Raw genomic sequence first — 17,246 nt, 5'->3', positions numbered from 1 at the left:
TGTATTTCTCTGGATAATCCTAACTAACAGACTCTTAATAATAGTATTGTATAATAATACAAAATATCAAGTGTCCATAACTGATGAGTATAAATGTGCTTTTATTCTACATATACCAAAGAAATAAACTGTGGTCTGCATTCTCACCTGTACCCTCTGACCATGGAAGGTAAATGGTTACAGACCATCCCTGCTGCTGCTGATGATGCTAAGTCGCTTCAGTCATGTCCAACTCTGTGCAACCCCATAGAGGGCAGCCCACCAGGCTCCCCCGTCCCTGGGATTCTCCAGGCAAGAACACTGGAGCAGGTTGCCATTTCATTCTCCAATGCATGAAAGGAAAAGTGAAAGTGAAGTTGCTCAGTCGTGTCCGACTCTTCACGACCCCATGGACTGCAGCCCACCAGGCTCCTCCGTCCATGGGATTCTCCAGCCGAGAGTACTGGAGTGGGGTGCCATCGCCTTCTCCCCAGGCCTTTACATTTTCCACGAAGTACCTTGTTCTCTATCAATTATTTTTTCTGCATTCTTTCTCAATTGGCTAATGAAATAAGGCACAAATAAGTCAGGCTTGTATACTTTACTTCAAGGACAGTAAATGTGAATCACCAAATTTCTGTACAAAATATCCTATTCGTTCCTTATGTTTCTTAAGAAATAACAGTGCTAAAGAAACACATAATGTGAAATAGCCATTCAATTACATTTCTAAAGAACATTAAAATATAATTGAAATAGATGCATATGCTAAAGTATATTTGTAAATGCCTGTTGAATTTCAAGGAATATTTTAGGTGTTTTATCATTTTTATTGAATATTCTAGAATGCATTTTACTTCATATATGTATGCAGACTAAAACATTTGTAATAGTTTCTATTCATTGTAATTACTTATAAATAAGAAAAGCTTACTTTAATAGGAAATCAACTACCAACATTAGCATATGTAAGATTAGAAATGATAAATCCCTGTCAAAGTCAATAAGTATGAGTAAATCAAAATGATAAATAACTGTATTATATTTATTATAAATTAAGTTTTTATACCATATATAATATGTGTATGTAGATATATAGATCTATAGATACAAAAACTTTCTAAGATACTGTTGCTTCTTATTAACTGGTTTTTGAATACCATTTAGAATTTAAAAGCAGTGGATATGATAAGTTTGGAAGGCAAGGAAAGTTAGCTGAACTAATTTTTACACGAGAGTACTTGTTTATAACAAGCTTATTCTGAAATTAGAGTTAACAAACCTAACAATTTTGAGCATTCACTCACTCTATAACTGTATGATTGCTTGGCCTCAAAATGGCTTTTAACTTCATTTTCTGTGAATTCCAAAAAAGCTGTTAATTCTAGAAATACTTATTTTTGTTTAGTTTCTCTTTAATTTAATAATAATAATGTTAATATTATTGTTGCTTCTATTTTTTATGTGTCCAACATTTATCTAAAGTTGAGCAGCCTTGCCTCCCAGTTTATAGTGATACCGGTTTGTGTATAAATAGGGAAGATTTTCACTGATACAGATGAGCTTCAAGATATACAGACACTCAAAGAGAAAGCCAAAATCTCAAGAGCATACACACACACGCGTGTGCGTGCACATGCACACACACAAACATACACACCCCTACCCATTTATCCTCTGTTTACAGAATGATAGACCAATGATAGACAAGTGAATTCATTTTTTCAGATAGAGTTAACTTATTCAGAGAGGTGAGTTCATTTTTCAGATAGAGTTAACTTATTCACATATCATTTTAAAAAACAGAATTGAAGTCTTGCTAGATACAGTAAACCTTTCCCTGCCTTCTAAATCAGACTGCTCTAGACATGATTTGCTTATCTCCTTGTTCTCTAATAAAATTGACATCCACAAAGCGCAGACTGCTTTACATTGAATGGTTCCAGTCATTATACTAATGTTCATATATCAGCATTTTGTAGGGGTTTTTTTATTCATCTTTAGAAACTTAAAGATATTAGCCATTTCTGGCTGCTCTTCTCTGCCAGATATGTCAGTGTAGTGCAGTGTGAGGGAGTCCAGGCTTCGCATCCAGATAGGCCTGAATTTAGATCCTGACTCAGCTGTCTCCTAGCTGTCTGGTTTGTCTGACTGTAAAATGGGGATCATAATATCCAGTCCCTTATGAGTGATGAGATTACAAATAGATAAGAGCCGCCACATTGAGCATGCAGTGTATATGTGTTCCCTGCCACCACCCTCAACAACACTCACCCTGGAAACCTTGTACCAGGTTCCACTTCTGACCTCTTCCTTCTTGTCATCCATGAACTAAGCATCTACACAATCAAAAAGGTTTGAATTACATCTGAACCAAAAGTCAATGATAACAGTTGAAACATTTATTTATTCTGCTGCTGCTCAGAAGCTTCTGTCATGTCCTACTCTTTGCGACTCCATGGACCATAGTCTGCCTAGCTCCTCTGTCCATGGGATTCCCCAGGCAAGAATATTGGAGTGGGTTGCCATGCCCTCCTTCAGGGAATCTTCCCAACCCAGGGATCGAACCCATGTCTCCTGCATCTCCTGCATTGTAGGCAGATTCTTTCCCATTGGGCCACCGGGAAAGGTCTTATTTACTCTTAAGTGTACGCTATTAGCAGAATAAAGAATGTAAGGCAAAGAACCAATCAGTTTTGACCTTTAAGTAGGTAATATTTGAGACTGTCCTTGGAAAGTGGATAGAATTTAGCCTGAAAGACACATAGGTAGAGAAGCATTCTTTACAGAGGACAGGGATATTAACCCTAGAACATGAGCATTTGCAGAATAAGGAGTAATTCCATTTTCTCCTTAGACAGTATATGTGGGGGAAGATAAAACTCAAGAAGGAATATGGGCCTGCTTCACCACGGATTCTGAGTGCCAGGTAAAGGAGTTTAACTTAGTAGAAAATATGGAGTTATTATTATTTTCTAAGCAAAAGAGTTTTGCTTTAGGAAGATTTTTCTGGTGTGAGCATATGGGATATGGGCTTCCCTGGTGGCTCAGATAGTAAAGAATCCGCCTTCATTGCAGGAAACCTGGGTTCTGTCCCTGGGTTGGGAAGATCCCCTGGAAGAGATCATGGCAGCCCACTCCAGTATTCTTGCCTGGAGAATTCCATGGACAGAGGAGCCTGGCAGGCTACAGCCCATGGGGTAGCAAAGAGCGGGACATGACTGAGCAACTAAGCACAGCACAGCACATTTGGGATATAACAGAGCTGGGAGAAATAAAAGTGAGGAGATCATTCAGGAAGTTATCAGAGTGGTTCAGGCAAAAAGTAGCAAGGCCTCACTCTTACACATTGCTAGCAGGAGTGTAAATTAGTACAGTCTCTATGAAAGGCAACTTGGTAATATCTATCAGTATTACAAATGCACATATTATTTTCAGCAATTGCCCTTGCAAGAATTCATGCTTAGATATACGTGCAAAAAGGTGAACTGATGCACACACAAGGTTATTCATAGTAGCATAAAATCACAAGGACTTACTGGATAAATTGGAGCAATCCATACAACAGAATTATAGCACATCTATGCAATAAGAAAGAGGAAGTCCCTTTGTGCACACATGCTGAACAGTTTCCAAGATTTAAGCTTAAAAACTCAAGACATAAAACCATGTGTTCAGTTTGCTTCCATTTGTGTTTTAAAAATAAAAAAGAAGAGGAGGAATATATATACATACATGGTTTTGTATACATATAATACTTCTGGAAGAACACACAAACCAGTGATATTGGTGGCTTCTTTGGGGAGGGAGGTGGGACGGGAGTTCAGGATGGGGAACACATGTACACCCATGGAGGATTCATGTCAATGTATGGCAAAACCAATATAATATTGTAAAGTAAAAAAAAAAAATTTTTTTAATTTAAAAAAAAGAATTGAGTGGCTGAAGGACAGGAGGAAGAAGAGTTTTTACTGTATACCTTCTCATGCCTTTAGAATTTTATATGAAGCAATATTACCTAACCAAAGTAAGTTTTAAAAGAAGTGAGGCCTAAAGTCAGAGGAGTAGCTATAAGGTTAGAGAGATAATCAGAAGTTGGTAGTGATGGATAAACTTTTATAAAGGAAGAATGTAGACATCCAAGAACAGAAATACACCTACTATTAGTTTGTGTGTTTAAGCAAAGAAAGAAGAAATCATGCATTGCAGCCTGAACCTTTGGGAAATAGAATTACCATCCCATCTTTACAAACGAAGCATCTGAATACCTGGAGGTTTACTGCTTCAACAAAACTAACACAAATGAGTGTCACAGTAGAGTTCTAAATAAAGCTTTAAATGGGAGCCATATTTATAAAAGTACAGAAAATTCCCTTCATGGTTGGAAAGGAAACCTGCCCTCCTCCCCTCTGCCCAGTTATCTACCAAATAAGGTAAATTTTCTTATTCAGCATGCACTATTCCCCAGACATTGGTGTTTAATGAAACTGTTTATTAAAACCCTTGAAGTTCTTTCAAAATTCTGATCTGTATGAGGCTTGTCTGATAATAATGATGATATCCAATCAAATTGTTGACCTCGGTAGAAATTAGAATCTACATTTCAAACTTCATAACCTCATTAAACCTCCTGGTACCTCTTATGTGTAGTTCTGAGTAGCTGCTACTGTGTGGAAGGGTGGACGGTTTCAGAAAAGAAACATTTTAAAACTTCACTTCTTCTTAAATTTATTTACCTAATTCCTCAGATAATTCACTTTTAGAAACTATAACTCCTTATTATATAACAGTATTACTTACAGATTTTTACCTGTAAATAAGTTATTTTAGAGGAATTAAAACTTACAGCAATAATAAGAAATAAATCAAATGTGGGATTCCTACTACAGACTTTTTAAAATAGATACTTGGTTTATTTACAATCTTTTTTGCCCTAATCACCTTTTAGAAACCTCTATCATAGTATTAACTCACTACAGTTTAAAGAGACCCTCCGAACTGCCAACATCTTTGGCAGTAGGAGCTGTGCTAACTTACAAGAGTTTGGATTCCTTTCTATTTCTTCTCCTTACCTATTTCTTTTAGTTAGCCCTTCTAGTTAGCTTAGTTTTAATTGTTTCATACAGCACCTTAGCTGATTCTTGTATCTGGTTGGTCTCCTTCAAAGCCCTGAAAAGAGCTAATTCACTTATGCTACATTGTGCTAAACTTTCTTAAAATACCTTTTTCTTTTGTGCAGAACTAAGCTATGGCCTGTGTAGGCCCAGTCCAGCCCTGGCATTTTTCCTCCCATTGAAGGTATAGAGAGCCTTCCCAGCTAGCTCTGTGGTAAAGGATCTGCCTGCCAATGCAGGAAACCTGGGTTTAATCTCTGGGTTGGGAAGATCCCCTGCAGGAGGAACTGGCAACCCACTCCAGTACTCTTGCCTGGAGAATCTCCTGGACAGAGGAGCCTGGCAAGCTACAGTCCATGGGGTAGTGAACAGCTGGACACATCTGAGCACAGCAGCAGCAGCAGTTTATTCTTCAGCATTGTTCTTTCTTATCCTCTGAGTCCTCACCCCCTACTTAAGTTTCTGTGCAAAATGGAGACCCAAAATCTGTCAACATTTTACAGATCACTTTATCAGAGGGACTGCCTTAAATAAGTAAAAAGAAAATTTTTAATGACTTTGAATATTTAGAAACTTGGCAGTTAGTTCCTAGCTTTTAAAAACTAGCTTTTCTGTACAAAATAAATATACTTATTTGATATGGTTATTTTTGCCCCCAGAGTGAATTCACCTTTATGAGCACATATAATTAATTGAAATCTCCTGATGACAAAGCTGATCTTTGTGATTACCTAGAAATAATTCATTCACATATGAGCCAAAATCAAATTTTCATGTAGGTACATTTACTTTGAAAGCTTTTTAAAAATTCTGACAGGTTTTTTCTATTGAAACACCTTAAGGGATGTTTAATTTCATCTCCTCTCTACGTCTTCATTATGCCATAGAAAACTAAGAAGCAAAATGTTTTCTGCCATGGGGGAAAAAAATTTCATTGCAAAACTGAGTATAACTTTTATACTACATTGCTGCTTAAATAGGGATTTCTCTTAATTAATCATTTTTAAATTTATGATAACCTGTAACTATTCATTATCCTGCCACTTTGTAAGTCTAATAGAACAAGAACAGCTGTCCTTCTAGTCTCTGAATAAGTAAGAGTCTTTCAGAGTGATGCAGAGACAATATCAGAACAGCATGCCCAGGGTACACAACACAGAATTCACTGAAAATTGGTGATCTGAGAGCTGGAGACACTCGTGTGTGTGTAAACATTTGTTCAGCAGCTGAAGTAATGGCAGTACATTAAACCAATAGAATTACTTCTTCTGGCACCTAACAGAAATGTTAATTGATCATCAATCATTAGCTTGTAATAAAAGGGCTGAACTTTTAGTTCTGAATGTATAGCCAGAAAAATTAAGTGAGGGACATAAATATTATAAAAAAGAAAAATGTTCCAGGCTAAATTGCTTTAAATTACATTGACCTCATCACTGTACCTTTGAAACCTGTCCCTAATTGAGAGCGATTGATTTACCATTCCAGCTTTCCTGTAAAATCTATCAGATCTCAAATTCAAAATGTTAAGGGCCCTTTGCCAAATTATTCTGCAGCTGAGATTTCCTTTGAGATTCTTAAATGATGACCAAGGCACAAGCCAGGTAGAAAAACAATACTCAATGAATTTAAGCCTCAAAAATGAGTGATGTCTTTTTTCTCCCACTAGACAGGGTGATAAGGTCAAGGAAAATAATTTTTAGCATAAAATAGCACAAAAATATGGAAGATACTAGGACCAAAGTGAGCTGTGCCAGGGACCACCATGATAAAATGATCAAGTTTCCAGAAATGAAGGAGAATTTGTAAGGAAGATTTCTGGAGAGACTTGTGCTGTACAGGGAGCATGGCCCCCACCACTTTCTGCCTGTGGGAGAGCAGAGGGTGAATGACCTGCTGCTCATCTCAGCTCTGCAGTGAGGGCCACTGAAACGAGAAGATAGCTTGCTATGGCTGCCCTGCCTAAAAGGGACATTTGGGGCTAGAGTCTGCCTCATGACTCATAAAGCTAAACCATGGGAGAGATGTTGGCTACAACGGTCTGTTACATGTGGTTCTGGGTCGTTGCTATTGTCTGAAAGGGTTGACAGTTTCAGAAATGTAACATTTTAAAACTCCAGTTCTTAAGCTGATTTACTTAGTTCCTCAAATAGTTCACTTTTAGAAAATATAACTCATTGCATAACAGTATTACTTATAGATTCTTACATATAAAGAAGTTATTTTAGAGGACTTAAAGAGGAGGCGCACACGTTTAAGAAATATGTGCCTTCTTTTCCAAAGTCAGGTCAAAGGCCTCGAACTCTCAGGGCCCAGATGTGGAATTCTTAGTAAGAATGTTATCTGGGAATCCTTTTAAAGGGACTCCACTAAAGACTGAGCCTCATAAAGGAAACTGCATTAGTGGGGCCTGGAAGAAGTATCACCAAAGATCTCGAATGACTTAAGCACACTCCATTTATGACATTGTCAACCACGGAATAATTCTCTGTCTCCCTTTCCCTCCTTCATATCCATGTCCCAAACGCTAAGGGATAAGAAATGTCAGCTAGCAAGATGAAGAATAAAATCACCCACTGGAGAAGAATCAATCAGGCTCTCTTCCCAGCCTCTCTGGCAGATCCTCTCCTGCACCAGGTTGCAGCTGAGAGAAAGAAGAAGATTTAATATTGCATTAGGCTTGGAGTTTTGATTCTTTTCTCTGAACAAGGAGATTTAAACGAGTAAATCAACACTGTGCTAGCAACTTAAAGCTACATGAGTGCTATCTATTCACTAAAGAAACTAAGGAGGGCATGCTGCCTGGCCCAGCCTCATCCAGGGATAAGGGGAAACCACCCACACTGAGTAAATGTTAAAGAGACAGTGCAAAAAAGCGATAAGGTTACTTTAATGAATGTATCCCATGAATCTGAAATGTTTCCTGTGTGAGTTACACAATGATTTTTTAAGACCTCAGATATTATGTTTGCAATGGAATGGTGGGAACAAACCCCAAATTACAAAAGACTAAAAAGTGAACGAAAATGAGATGTGATAGCACCTATTACACTGCTCCTTTAAAGACCCTGGCTGGGAAGGACAAGGTCTGAAACATAAAAAAGCTCCAGAGAGAGCCTAAGGTGGAAGAGCCTCAAGCATGTTTTCAGGTATTAGGGAAGGAACAGTAGAGCAGATTAAAAATAGAGGGAAACAGAGGGATAAGTGATAGAATGAGCTCTTAGGAGTTGAAAGCAAAGGTAAAAGGCACTTGGAGATACACTGGGTCTTGAAAACAAAATGGGACACTTCTGTCTGACACTGAAGGCGTCAGGAGGAATTTTAGAAGCGAATGTCTACAGAGAGGGTAGGAGTTGAAAGAGTTCCTGCCTTATGACCATTACTTCTCCGTCAATAACAAGATGACAAACTAGGGAGATTAGGGAAAGTGGAGACTGAGAAAAAGGCTTTAAGAGAAGAATGAGAGTTTGAAAGAGCTGCTGAAGGTAACTGAAGAGTGAAGGGATAAAGAATGAATAAAGAGAATATCAATAGATAGAGGATCCCACAGAAATTGGACCCTGTGCCTCTGTGACCCAGATAGCTACCACTGTATATTTTTTCTCTAACTGTGCTGAACATCCATTCATGGGAGTGAAGAAATTGAGTGGAAAATTGATGGAAAGTCTCAGATCTGCAGACAATAGAAAGCAAAAAGATGGTTGGGAATCTGAGGTAATAGTGGGAGAGAAGTTCAAATTACTCACCAGAGAATTTTGCCTCGTGAAGGAAGCAATCAGATCAACATTGACAGATGCAGAAAAAATGAAGGGATTAAGAAACTAGAGATATAGATAAGGTTGATGAGCTGCTGGAAGGAAACTATAAATGAGAACTGATGTTCCTCCAAACCCATAGTAATATAACAACAAAAACAATAACAAATGGCTATTAGATAGTAAGCAATTGGGGCTCCCCAGGTGGTGCTTGTGGTAAAGAACTCACCTGCCAATGCAGGAGACAGATGCGGGTTTGATCCCTGGATTGGAAAGATCCCCTGGAGGAGGGCATGGCAACCTACTCCAGTATTCTTGCCTGAAGAATCCCATGGACACAGGAGCCCGATGGGCTACAGTCCACAAGGTTGCAGAGAGTCAGACACGACTGAAGCAACTTAGCATGCAGGCACACATTAAGCGATTACTGTGTGCCAAGGAGTGCTTTACATGTTTTATTACATTTAATCATCAGAACAACCCTGTGAGGTAGTTGCTATTTTTCTATCCCCTTTTTTCCTTTCATATAAGTAAATTAAAGTACTGAGAGTTTAAATAACTTGCTAAGATCAAAGAGCCAATATGTGGTACAGCCCACTTTCTTAGCCACCATGCAGGCTAAAGTCGAAGACCTAAAGATGCCGTTAATTTACAAAGGAAGGAAGTTTCACAGGAAACAGAAGGGAATGGGCAGTAAAAACTAAGTGAAGAGTGGGTGGGCAGAGTTCAAGGGAAGAGTACAGAGCAAACGGGGATAGAGCAAACGGGGATAGAGCTGGAAGAGGCAAGAATAAATCATTGAGGAGGCTCACAATTTGAATGGTGCTAAAGGATTATCAGAATCAATGGCACTGAGAAAAATAACTGACCCTAGATTGCCCAGCTTTTTAAGTAAGATTATTAGTGCCAACACAAGGAGCATGCTATACGTAGTAAACTCAGGGAAGTTCAGAAAATAAAGTTGAGGAGACCTCATGTCAGCCCCCAAGGAACTGACAATCTAGACACAAATAAAACAAGTATTTTTTAAAAGCATAATACAAGTCAGAGTTAAGAAAATGTCAGAAAGTCTAATACTCTGAGGCTCAATTTTTGAAAGACTGCATTTGCCTGGAGAGATCTGAAAAATTAGATGTAACCCTCTGGATACATAGGATGGACAAGTAGAAAAGTGAGGCAGTGTTTCTAAAGAAGAAACTGCATGGACTAAGCATAGAGGTAGGTGAGTCTAGGGAACACTGGGGAGCAATAAGCAAAGCAGGCTGATTGGTGCCCTGAACACAGATAAGATTGGAAAAGTAACCTGGGATCATGATGTAATTTAGGATGACATCCTGAATTTTATTTAATTCAGAAGGCAATGAGAAACTATTAGAGGGTTTGATCTGTGAAATTATTGGAGCTTTAGGAGCTTTAGGCCCAGGGCCTCATTAGAAGAACCTTCTCCTCAGAAGTTTTAATTTATTTTCCAGAAACAGACATCCTCATGGAACGAAGTACCATCTTGACAGTGGTGAAACTCATATTTTCTTGGTAATAAGACTTCTACAGTTTGATCACTATCCTATAAAAATGAACTGTTTTCCATATTTTTTTTCCCTAAAGAAGTTAATTACCTTATGCTTGTCCTCTTCCAGAAAATCTTTTAAATGCTATGAAATAAAGTAAAAATGAATATGAAAAGCAGCCTATTAAACAGAGAAGTTATAAGGCAATATGCATCTGAGGGGTACATGACAAAACAGAGAAGAATTTTGCTTTGGTTTAAAAATAAAAAACGGGATGGAAGGAGATTTAGGAACCAATAGTATGTGTCTGTGTGGACCAGTTCTTTTTATCAGTCTTCTGTGGATCTCCACACATATGTCAGCAATGCAGAAGCCCTCCAAAGGCATGGCTAAGAGCACTCACCAAGTTGTTCTTTGTGTCATGGTTAGCTTTAAGTCTATAACATCAAAACATATTCATAAATGTGTCTTATTTGTTTTTTAAACTTATTAAAAAAGAATCGCTACAGAAAAGCTGATGATTTCAATGAACAAAATCTTTTCTGTGGGAATAAATGATGGGTCTGGCTGGTTTTCTTCAAATCATATTCCAGTGGCACCTGCATCTGAAAACCTGGGGATGCTCCTCTAAATGTAGGTTCCAGGCCACCCTCCAGACCAGAAAATCAGAATCTCTGAGTGTAAGGCCTGGCGATCTGAACTTCTATAAACTTCCTAGGTGATTTGTACATATGCTAGGCTTTTGAATCTCTGATCACCTGGAAGGATACCAAAACAAAACAGAACTGCTTGCCTAAAGGAGAGAGGTGGGAGGTAAGACATTTTCATTATAAACTCTTTTGTGCCTCTTGAATTCTAAACTCTTTCACAAACAAGATTCGCAAAAAGTGAGCATCATATTTATATTTGCACCTCTACAGAATCAATCAGAGCATCTGGCAAATAGGATAAGAAAGTTGGTGGATTTGAACTAAGCAGCATGATCATAAATGGCATGCATGCATGCTAAGTCACTTCACAGGCTATAGCCTGCCAGGCTCCTCTGTCTGTGGGTTCACCGGGCAAGAATACTGGAGTGGGTTGCCATGCCCTCCTCCAGGGGCTATTCCCGACCCAAGGATCAAACCCCATCTCTTACGTCTCCTGCGTTGGCACCCGGTTTCTTTATCACTAGTGCCACCTGGGAAGCCCCATAAATGGCATAGTTTATAACAAATGTAAGTATTGATAACATACGTTTTTCCACCTAAATTTTGTCTCTCTTCCTCCTGACCTTCTCAAAGCAGAGTAATTACTGCATTGTCAACTGCGTTTGCACCAAGACCTATGATTTGCTCCTTATTCTTCTTGGTAGCAGTTCATTCATCTCTTCTGCCTGGAACTTATCCAAGTCACATGATTAAGCTGGAAAGTGTAGATAAAACTTCCCATATCTTTCTCTGAGTCACTGTTTTACAACTGGTAACTGTTTCGTTCTCATAAATGCCAGGATATATGATGTTTGGCATTCACCTTTGCCTTTACAGAAAAAAATTATAAGTATCTGGCTATACAAATATATGTTAATTGGGCTAAAATTGCTTTCAGCTGTTAATCAGATAGATTTTATGCCTTTGGTAATTTCCAATGATTTGAATTTTAAGCAGTCTTTTGAGTAACAACAAAAATTGCTTGCAGTAGGCTTACAGCAAAAACTGTTATAGAAATGCAGTTGCAACTTCCTTTGACATTTTCCTTCTCATTGGATTCTGTATCTATAGTAAGCGTAACTTATTTTGATACATTCAATCCTTGTTTAAAGCAAAACAAACAAAACCCCTCAGTTTTGAAACGCTCTTAAAATTATAAAGGCATCTTCTTTAGGAAAAGATTAATATCTACTTTCCCTGAAATGGCAACCTTTTCCAACTCCTTCTTCATTTCTTTCTAGTCTGTGCAGACATTGCTGCCAGGTGAGGGATTGCCAAGAAGTAAAGGGTCACTAGAGTTGTCACAGATCAGGACAAAAGAAGAAATACAATTTGGAAAGCAAGCTAATTTTTAACCGAAACCTTCTCCTTATATAATCTGTTCCCACCTGGCCTGTTGCTTGTTGTGCATCCCTTCCTAACTAAAAAATAATAAAGAAAACTTGGAGAGGCTACATGTTCATCAAAAAAAAAAAAGATATATACAACAGTATATGTGGCGAGAAAACTATGATTCACCCCCTAGAAAAGAGTTTAAAAAGAAATTGAGACGCTTCATGTCCTGACCAATTATATTCTTTTTATGGAGCACAAAACAAATCCCTGGCTCGAGTCCAAAGCCTAGAATGGTGTCATGAGATGACAATCATCACAAAACCATCACTCTGACACAGTCCTTTTGCTAATGGTACACTTTGCATCATGTTAAAGTAGACATACAAAAATAGAATTGAAACTTAGGAAACTTTCACACTTAGGAAAGGTTTGCTGGTTGGAGGTTAAGTAGCTTTTCTTTTACAGGATTAAGTTCAACACCTTATAAGTATAACCTTAATTCTTGCCCATCAGGTTCAGTTTCAGCAAAAGCAGTGTCAACAACCAGCTCATACTCACTTTGGGTCACTTCTGTTTTTACCAGAAAGAACACAAGTGAAAATGTGGCGCTATGGTTTAAGTGTCGCAGCATAAAGTGCTCTCCAGTGTTGAAAACAAATTCAAAGGGGTGTCAAATGCACTTGTGTCAGAAAGTCACACAGTATCTCTAAGTTTTTCATTTTCTGTTCAATGCAGATATTGTTCAAGTGAAATGCAGACACAGATTTTTTTGATAAATTTTTCATAAAAATAAAGCAATAAATTTTGAATTAGTGGCTAGCTAGGTTAACATATATATTTTTTACACTGTATGAAAAAATTAGTAGAAAGGCAACATTAAGTATTTTGCCATTGTTATTGGACTATAGTGAAAAATGTGGCATATAAAACAAATAATGAAAGACTGCTTATAGTAGATATTAGAAAAGAACTTCCAAACTTAAGAATGATTTTCTTAAGTCTCTCAATAGCCTACTGTTTTGATGAATTTTGAAGGAAGAAAGGAGAGGGTGAGAAAACTCAAACAATTGAAACTACTAAAAAAAATATCATAATAACCAGAAGGTTAAGTTTTAAAAGTCTCATTTTCCCCGAATACCCTAAATGGTAAAAATCTCACCAAGCAACTCCACGAGTGCATCGGTGTGCTGGTAGCTATTTAAAATCACCCTGGAAGTATTTTTGTCTTTAAAATTCTAAGATTTAAAATACAATCAGGCAGCATGAATAGAAACACAAACATCCTTGATCATACTTGAAATTTTTCATGTTAAAGTCTGTGTGATTTGTTCAATAGAATATAGGATATCACTGTTTCCTTTTATTCATAGTTGCAAGTAACTGTATTTCTCTGCTTCTCTACATCAAAATTTTCATCACTACCACTTTACCTCAATAAATTTTCTTAAATATTTCTGTCACTTAATGAATGAAGCTATTATGTTCATTATTATGATGATTAAAATAACCATTATTACTATTCATTCATATGACATTATATATTTTAGGATCATACTATTATTACATGAATTATTTTTATGATCTTTTTATAGCAGCATAAATGTCACAGTGGTTTTCATTGCTATTGGAAATCTCATGCAGAATTATTTCCATTTGTCAACACTAACCAAAAAAACTATTTGCATTCACTTAAACTAATAGCTATAAAAATGCCCTTTCTACATTCCTTACCAATCTAATTAAACCTACAGAATTCAAATTTATTTCATTATAAAAAGTTCCCCATGTTTGCTATAATTTTTTTTTCAATTTATGGATTTGATCTAGGATACCTGCTTGCATAGGAAGAATTTATTTTACCTATTGAAGCATTGAAAACTTTTCTTCGGGGTATTTGATAAACAGTAGACTCAATAAATATGGAAAAGACTTTCAGAGTATTATGGATAGAAAATAGTTGATAGTTATCTTAGTAAAACTTCAGTTGCTGGTCTTTTGTCATTATGGCCTCTGATAAATACAAATCAGAGGATTTTCAGCTAATGCTAATAATGACAACTCATTGATTATTTATGTCCATTAACTTTATGTACTATGTTACAAACCAAATTAAGTTGACTGATATTACAGAATCCCACCCTCCTACTACCTCAAATTATGAATAGTTTACATATCAGAAAGCCGTTATGTGTGAACATCGAGGACATGTTATTCAGCATCGGTCTAGCTGCACTAACAGGGGCTATGGCGGCTGGACTCATTTTTCGTTATGAAATACATTAAAACCTCAGAAAAAATGCTCACCATGTCTTACTAATAATACATCCATCCTCCGTAGTGCATTAATATAGTGAGAATATCTGAGATATGTCCAAAATTCCAAAACATTTCATGAACTGAAACCCTATGCAAAGAGTTCTTTAGAAAAACTAGCATTGCTATGGTTGCACTGCCCCCTAGGGTGAAAATCACTTGTGTTTATGCTGAAGTTCACTTGCCTTTTTCAGATCAGCATTTTCATGACCCATTTGTCTAACTATGGGAATGACCGGCTAGGATTATACACATTTGTCAACCTGGCCAACTTCGTGCAGAGCTGGACCAACTTGAGACTTCAGACTCTGCCTCCAGTGCAGCTGGCTCACAAGTATTTTGAGCTCTTTCCTGATCAAAAAGACCCTCTCTGGCAGGTAAGATTGGGTCAATAATTGGTATAATTAATTAATCCCACAAACATATGTTCTATGAGTTAATACAAATCTGAAAAGTGAAGGCATCGGGCGGAGGTGGAGGGGGGATAATGTACATTTTGGAAATGTTAGTAGATTTGAGAAACTTCATAGTGGGCCAGATTCTCTGTTCCCAGGCCCTTTAGAAACTATGAATGCTGAAAGCTCAGTGAGACGGTCAGTGGATGTCATATATTCAATCAGGAGTGAGGAATCAATTTGCAGATTGCAGTAGGTTGACACAACAGAAGATGGTTTTAGGTATGTGTTAGACAGGGAGTCGGCCTTGAACACATCCATATACCTCTCGTGACTAAACGACATTAAAAGGGCAGGTGAGAATTCAGAACTGCTATCTGCCTCTGAACCACAGGGTCACCGACAGCTGCAGAATATAGGCAAAAACATTAGTCAGGTATTACTTTGGACATGGGGAAAATGTTTAGAGGCAAAATCACTGAGCTTCTTGAGAGAAAATGTCTAGTAAATATGGCATATTCAAACGGTTCCAAGCATAACCCAGATTTCAAAGCTTACACTCTACGTGTCCTAGAATTACAGAAACACACTTTGAGCCTGAATTGCCCACCCCACGACCTGGGGAAAGTAATAATCTTAGCAAGTAGCTGCATAGTGCCTGTCATCTGTGTGACCGAGTTCTTTACACATGCTTCCATTCAGTCTTCACAGCTACCCTATGAGGTATCGTTACTACCCCCATTTTACAGATAAAGAAACTGGGGCAACACAGAGAGGCTGAGACACCTAAGGCATACAGCTGTTGTGTGACAGAATGGTAATGAATTCTGGGCCACATGGCTCCAGACAGTGCACTCTGCATCACGGTTCTAAGTGAGAATTACTGACAGAGCTGATGGTATAATAATAACAATCTTCAGAAGTTGTTGTTGTTTAGAAGTAGAACTCAGTAAATTCCACACATTGAAGTTGCAGTAAGCTCTGCACTTATATTCTATTCATTTATCTGTGAATTTGAGCTAATTGCCTCATAGGCACAAACAGATAACCCCAAGAAGAAACATAGCTATATATTTTAGTAGGTTAAAGTTGGTGGTTGTAGAAATATCACTGCATACTATTTGGCAGTTAAGATTTTTAAAACATCTGTCTTTTTATTTTAACCACTCCAGAACATCACCAAGTGTCAGCCACTGGAAAGATATGAATCTTTCCTGCTAATTTAACACCTTATTTTAAAATTGTAATCATTATTATTTCAGTTGAAACCACTTTTTTCCTAGAACAAGAGCTAAAAAAAAAAAAAAAACCCTCACCTTAGTCTTAAAATCTGTTGTTTATGCTAAATAAGCAGGTGTGTTTAACTACACATGTAGTATTAGTTGAATAGAAGTAGAGCGCTGTCCCATTTGCCTATTCCTGAAAAGTATTAAAAGTGCCGTAATTGTTTATGTATAATATGCAGCTAGCGGATAAAATTAAGGATATTCTAGATGGAGTTTGCACAGTGAGTTTGATTTAAGTACTATTGTCCAAAAGCAGATTCCCTAAGGTAGTAATTCACCCTCATTTTACCCTTTTGCAGACATTTAGTGCTTTTTAGCATCATAGTTTGTAAAGTTATAGTTTTAGACATACATTTACTGACCTCTGAAAGCAGCTGAAAGGAATCTGCTGTCTCTTTAAACAGTATTATTATTATGACCAGATCCATCTCCTTTTGAAGCACAGCAGGAAAGCTCGAAGTTACTTAGAATAAAAATCTGACACCTTATATATTTCAGTGCTGAGACTGTATCCTCTTCTAGGTTAGCAGGGCAAGCAAGCACAGCCTCTGCCCAACAAGCTCACTATTTTAAAACTTAAACCACACACAATCAAGACATAGAACCGCCAATAGCAGAAAAAAAAAATTAAACCCTCAGTGCTGTGAAGCTGTTTACCCATAATGGAAATGTCTCCCCTCCCTCACCTCCTCAGTCAACACTCACCTTCAGGATGGAAAACAACTTATTTGAAATCCTCCATGGATGCCACTTCACGACTTTCGTTTAAAAGAGGGAGCCACCATAGCCTTGTTTCTGGGGATGTCTTTTCAATGACAGAAGCTGAAAAACTCTAGCACACAACGGGCAGCCACAAAAAATACACGTCTCTG

At 37.6% G+C, this 17,246-nt stretch overlaps 1 protein-coding gene across 1 annotated transcript in view; it reads left to right on the top strand.

The window, feature by feature from the left end:
* Positions 1-17,246, top strand: part of LOC138082013 (bifunctional heparan sulfate N-deacetylase/N-sulfotransferase 3) — a 168,739-nt gene that overhangs the window by 110,466 nt on the left and 41,027 nt on the right. The window contains exon 6 of the mRNA XM_068975221.1: positions 14,888-15,070. Within this exon, the coding sequence (XP_068831322.1) occupies positions 14,888-15,070 (183 nt within the window). The remainder of the gene's footprint in view (positions 1-14,887; positions 15,071-17,246) is intronic.

This window comes from Capricornis sumatraensis, chromosome 7 (genome assembly GCF_032405125.1).
Source record: "Capricornis sumatraensis isolate serow.1 chromosome 7, serow.2, whole genome shotgun sequence".
NCBI classification, from domain to species: domain Eukaryota; kingdom Metazoa; phylum Chordata; class Mammalia; order Artiodactyla; family Bovidae; genus Capricornis; species Capricornis sumatraensis.
The sequence above is the reverse complement of the archived record's forward strand: the minus strand, read 5'-3'. Positions and strand labels throughout refer to the sequence as shown.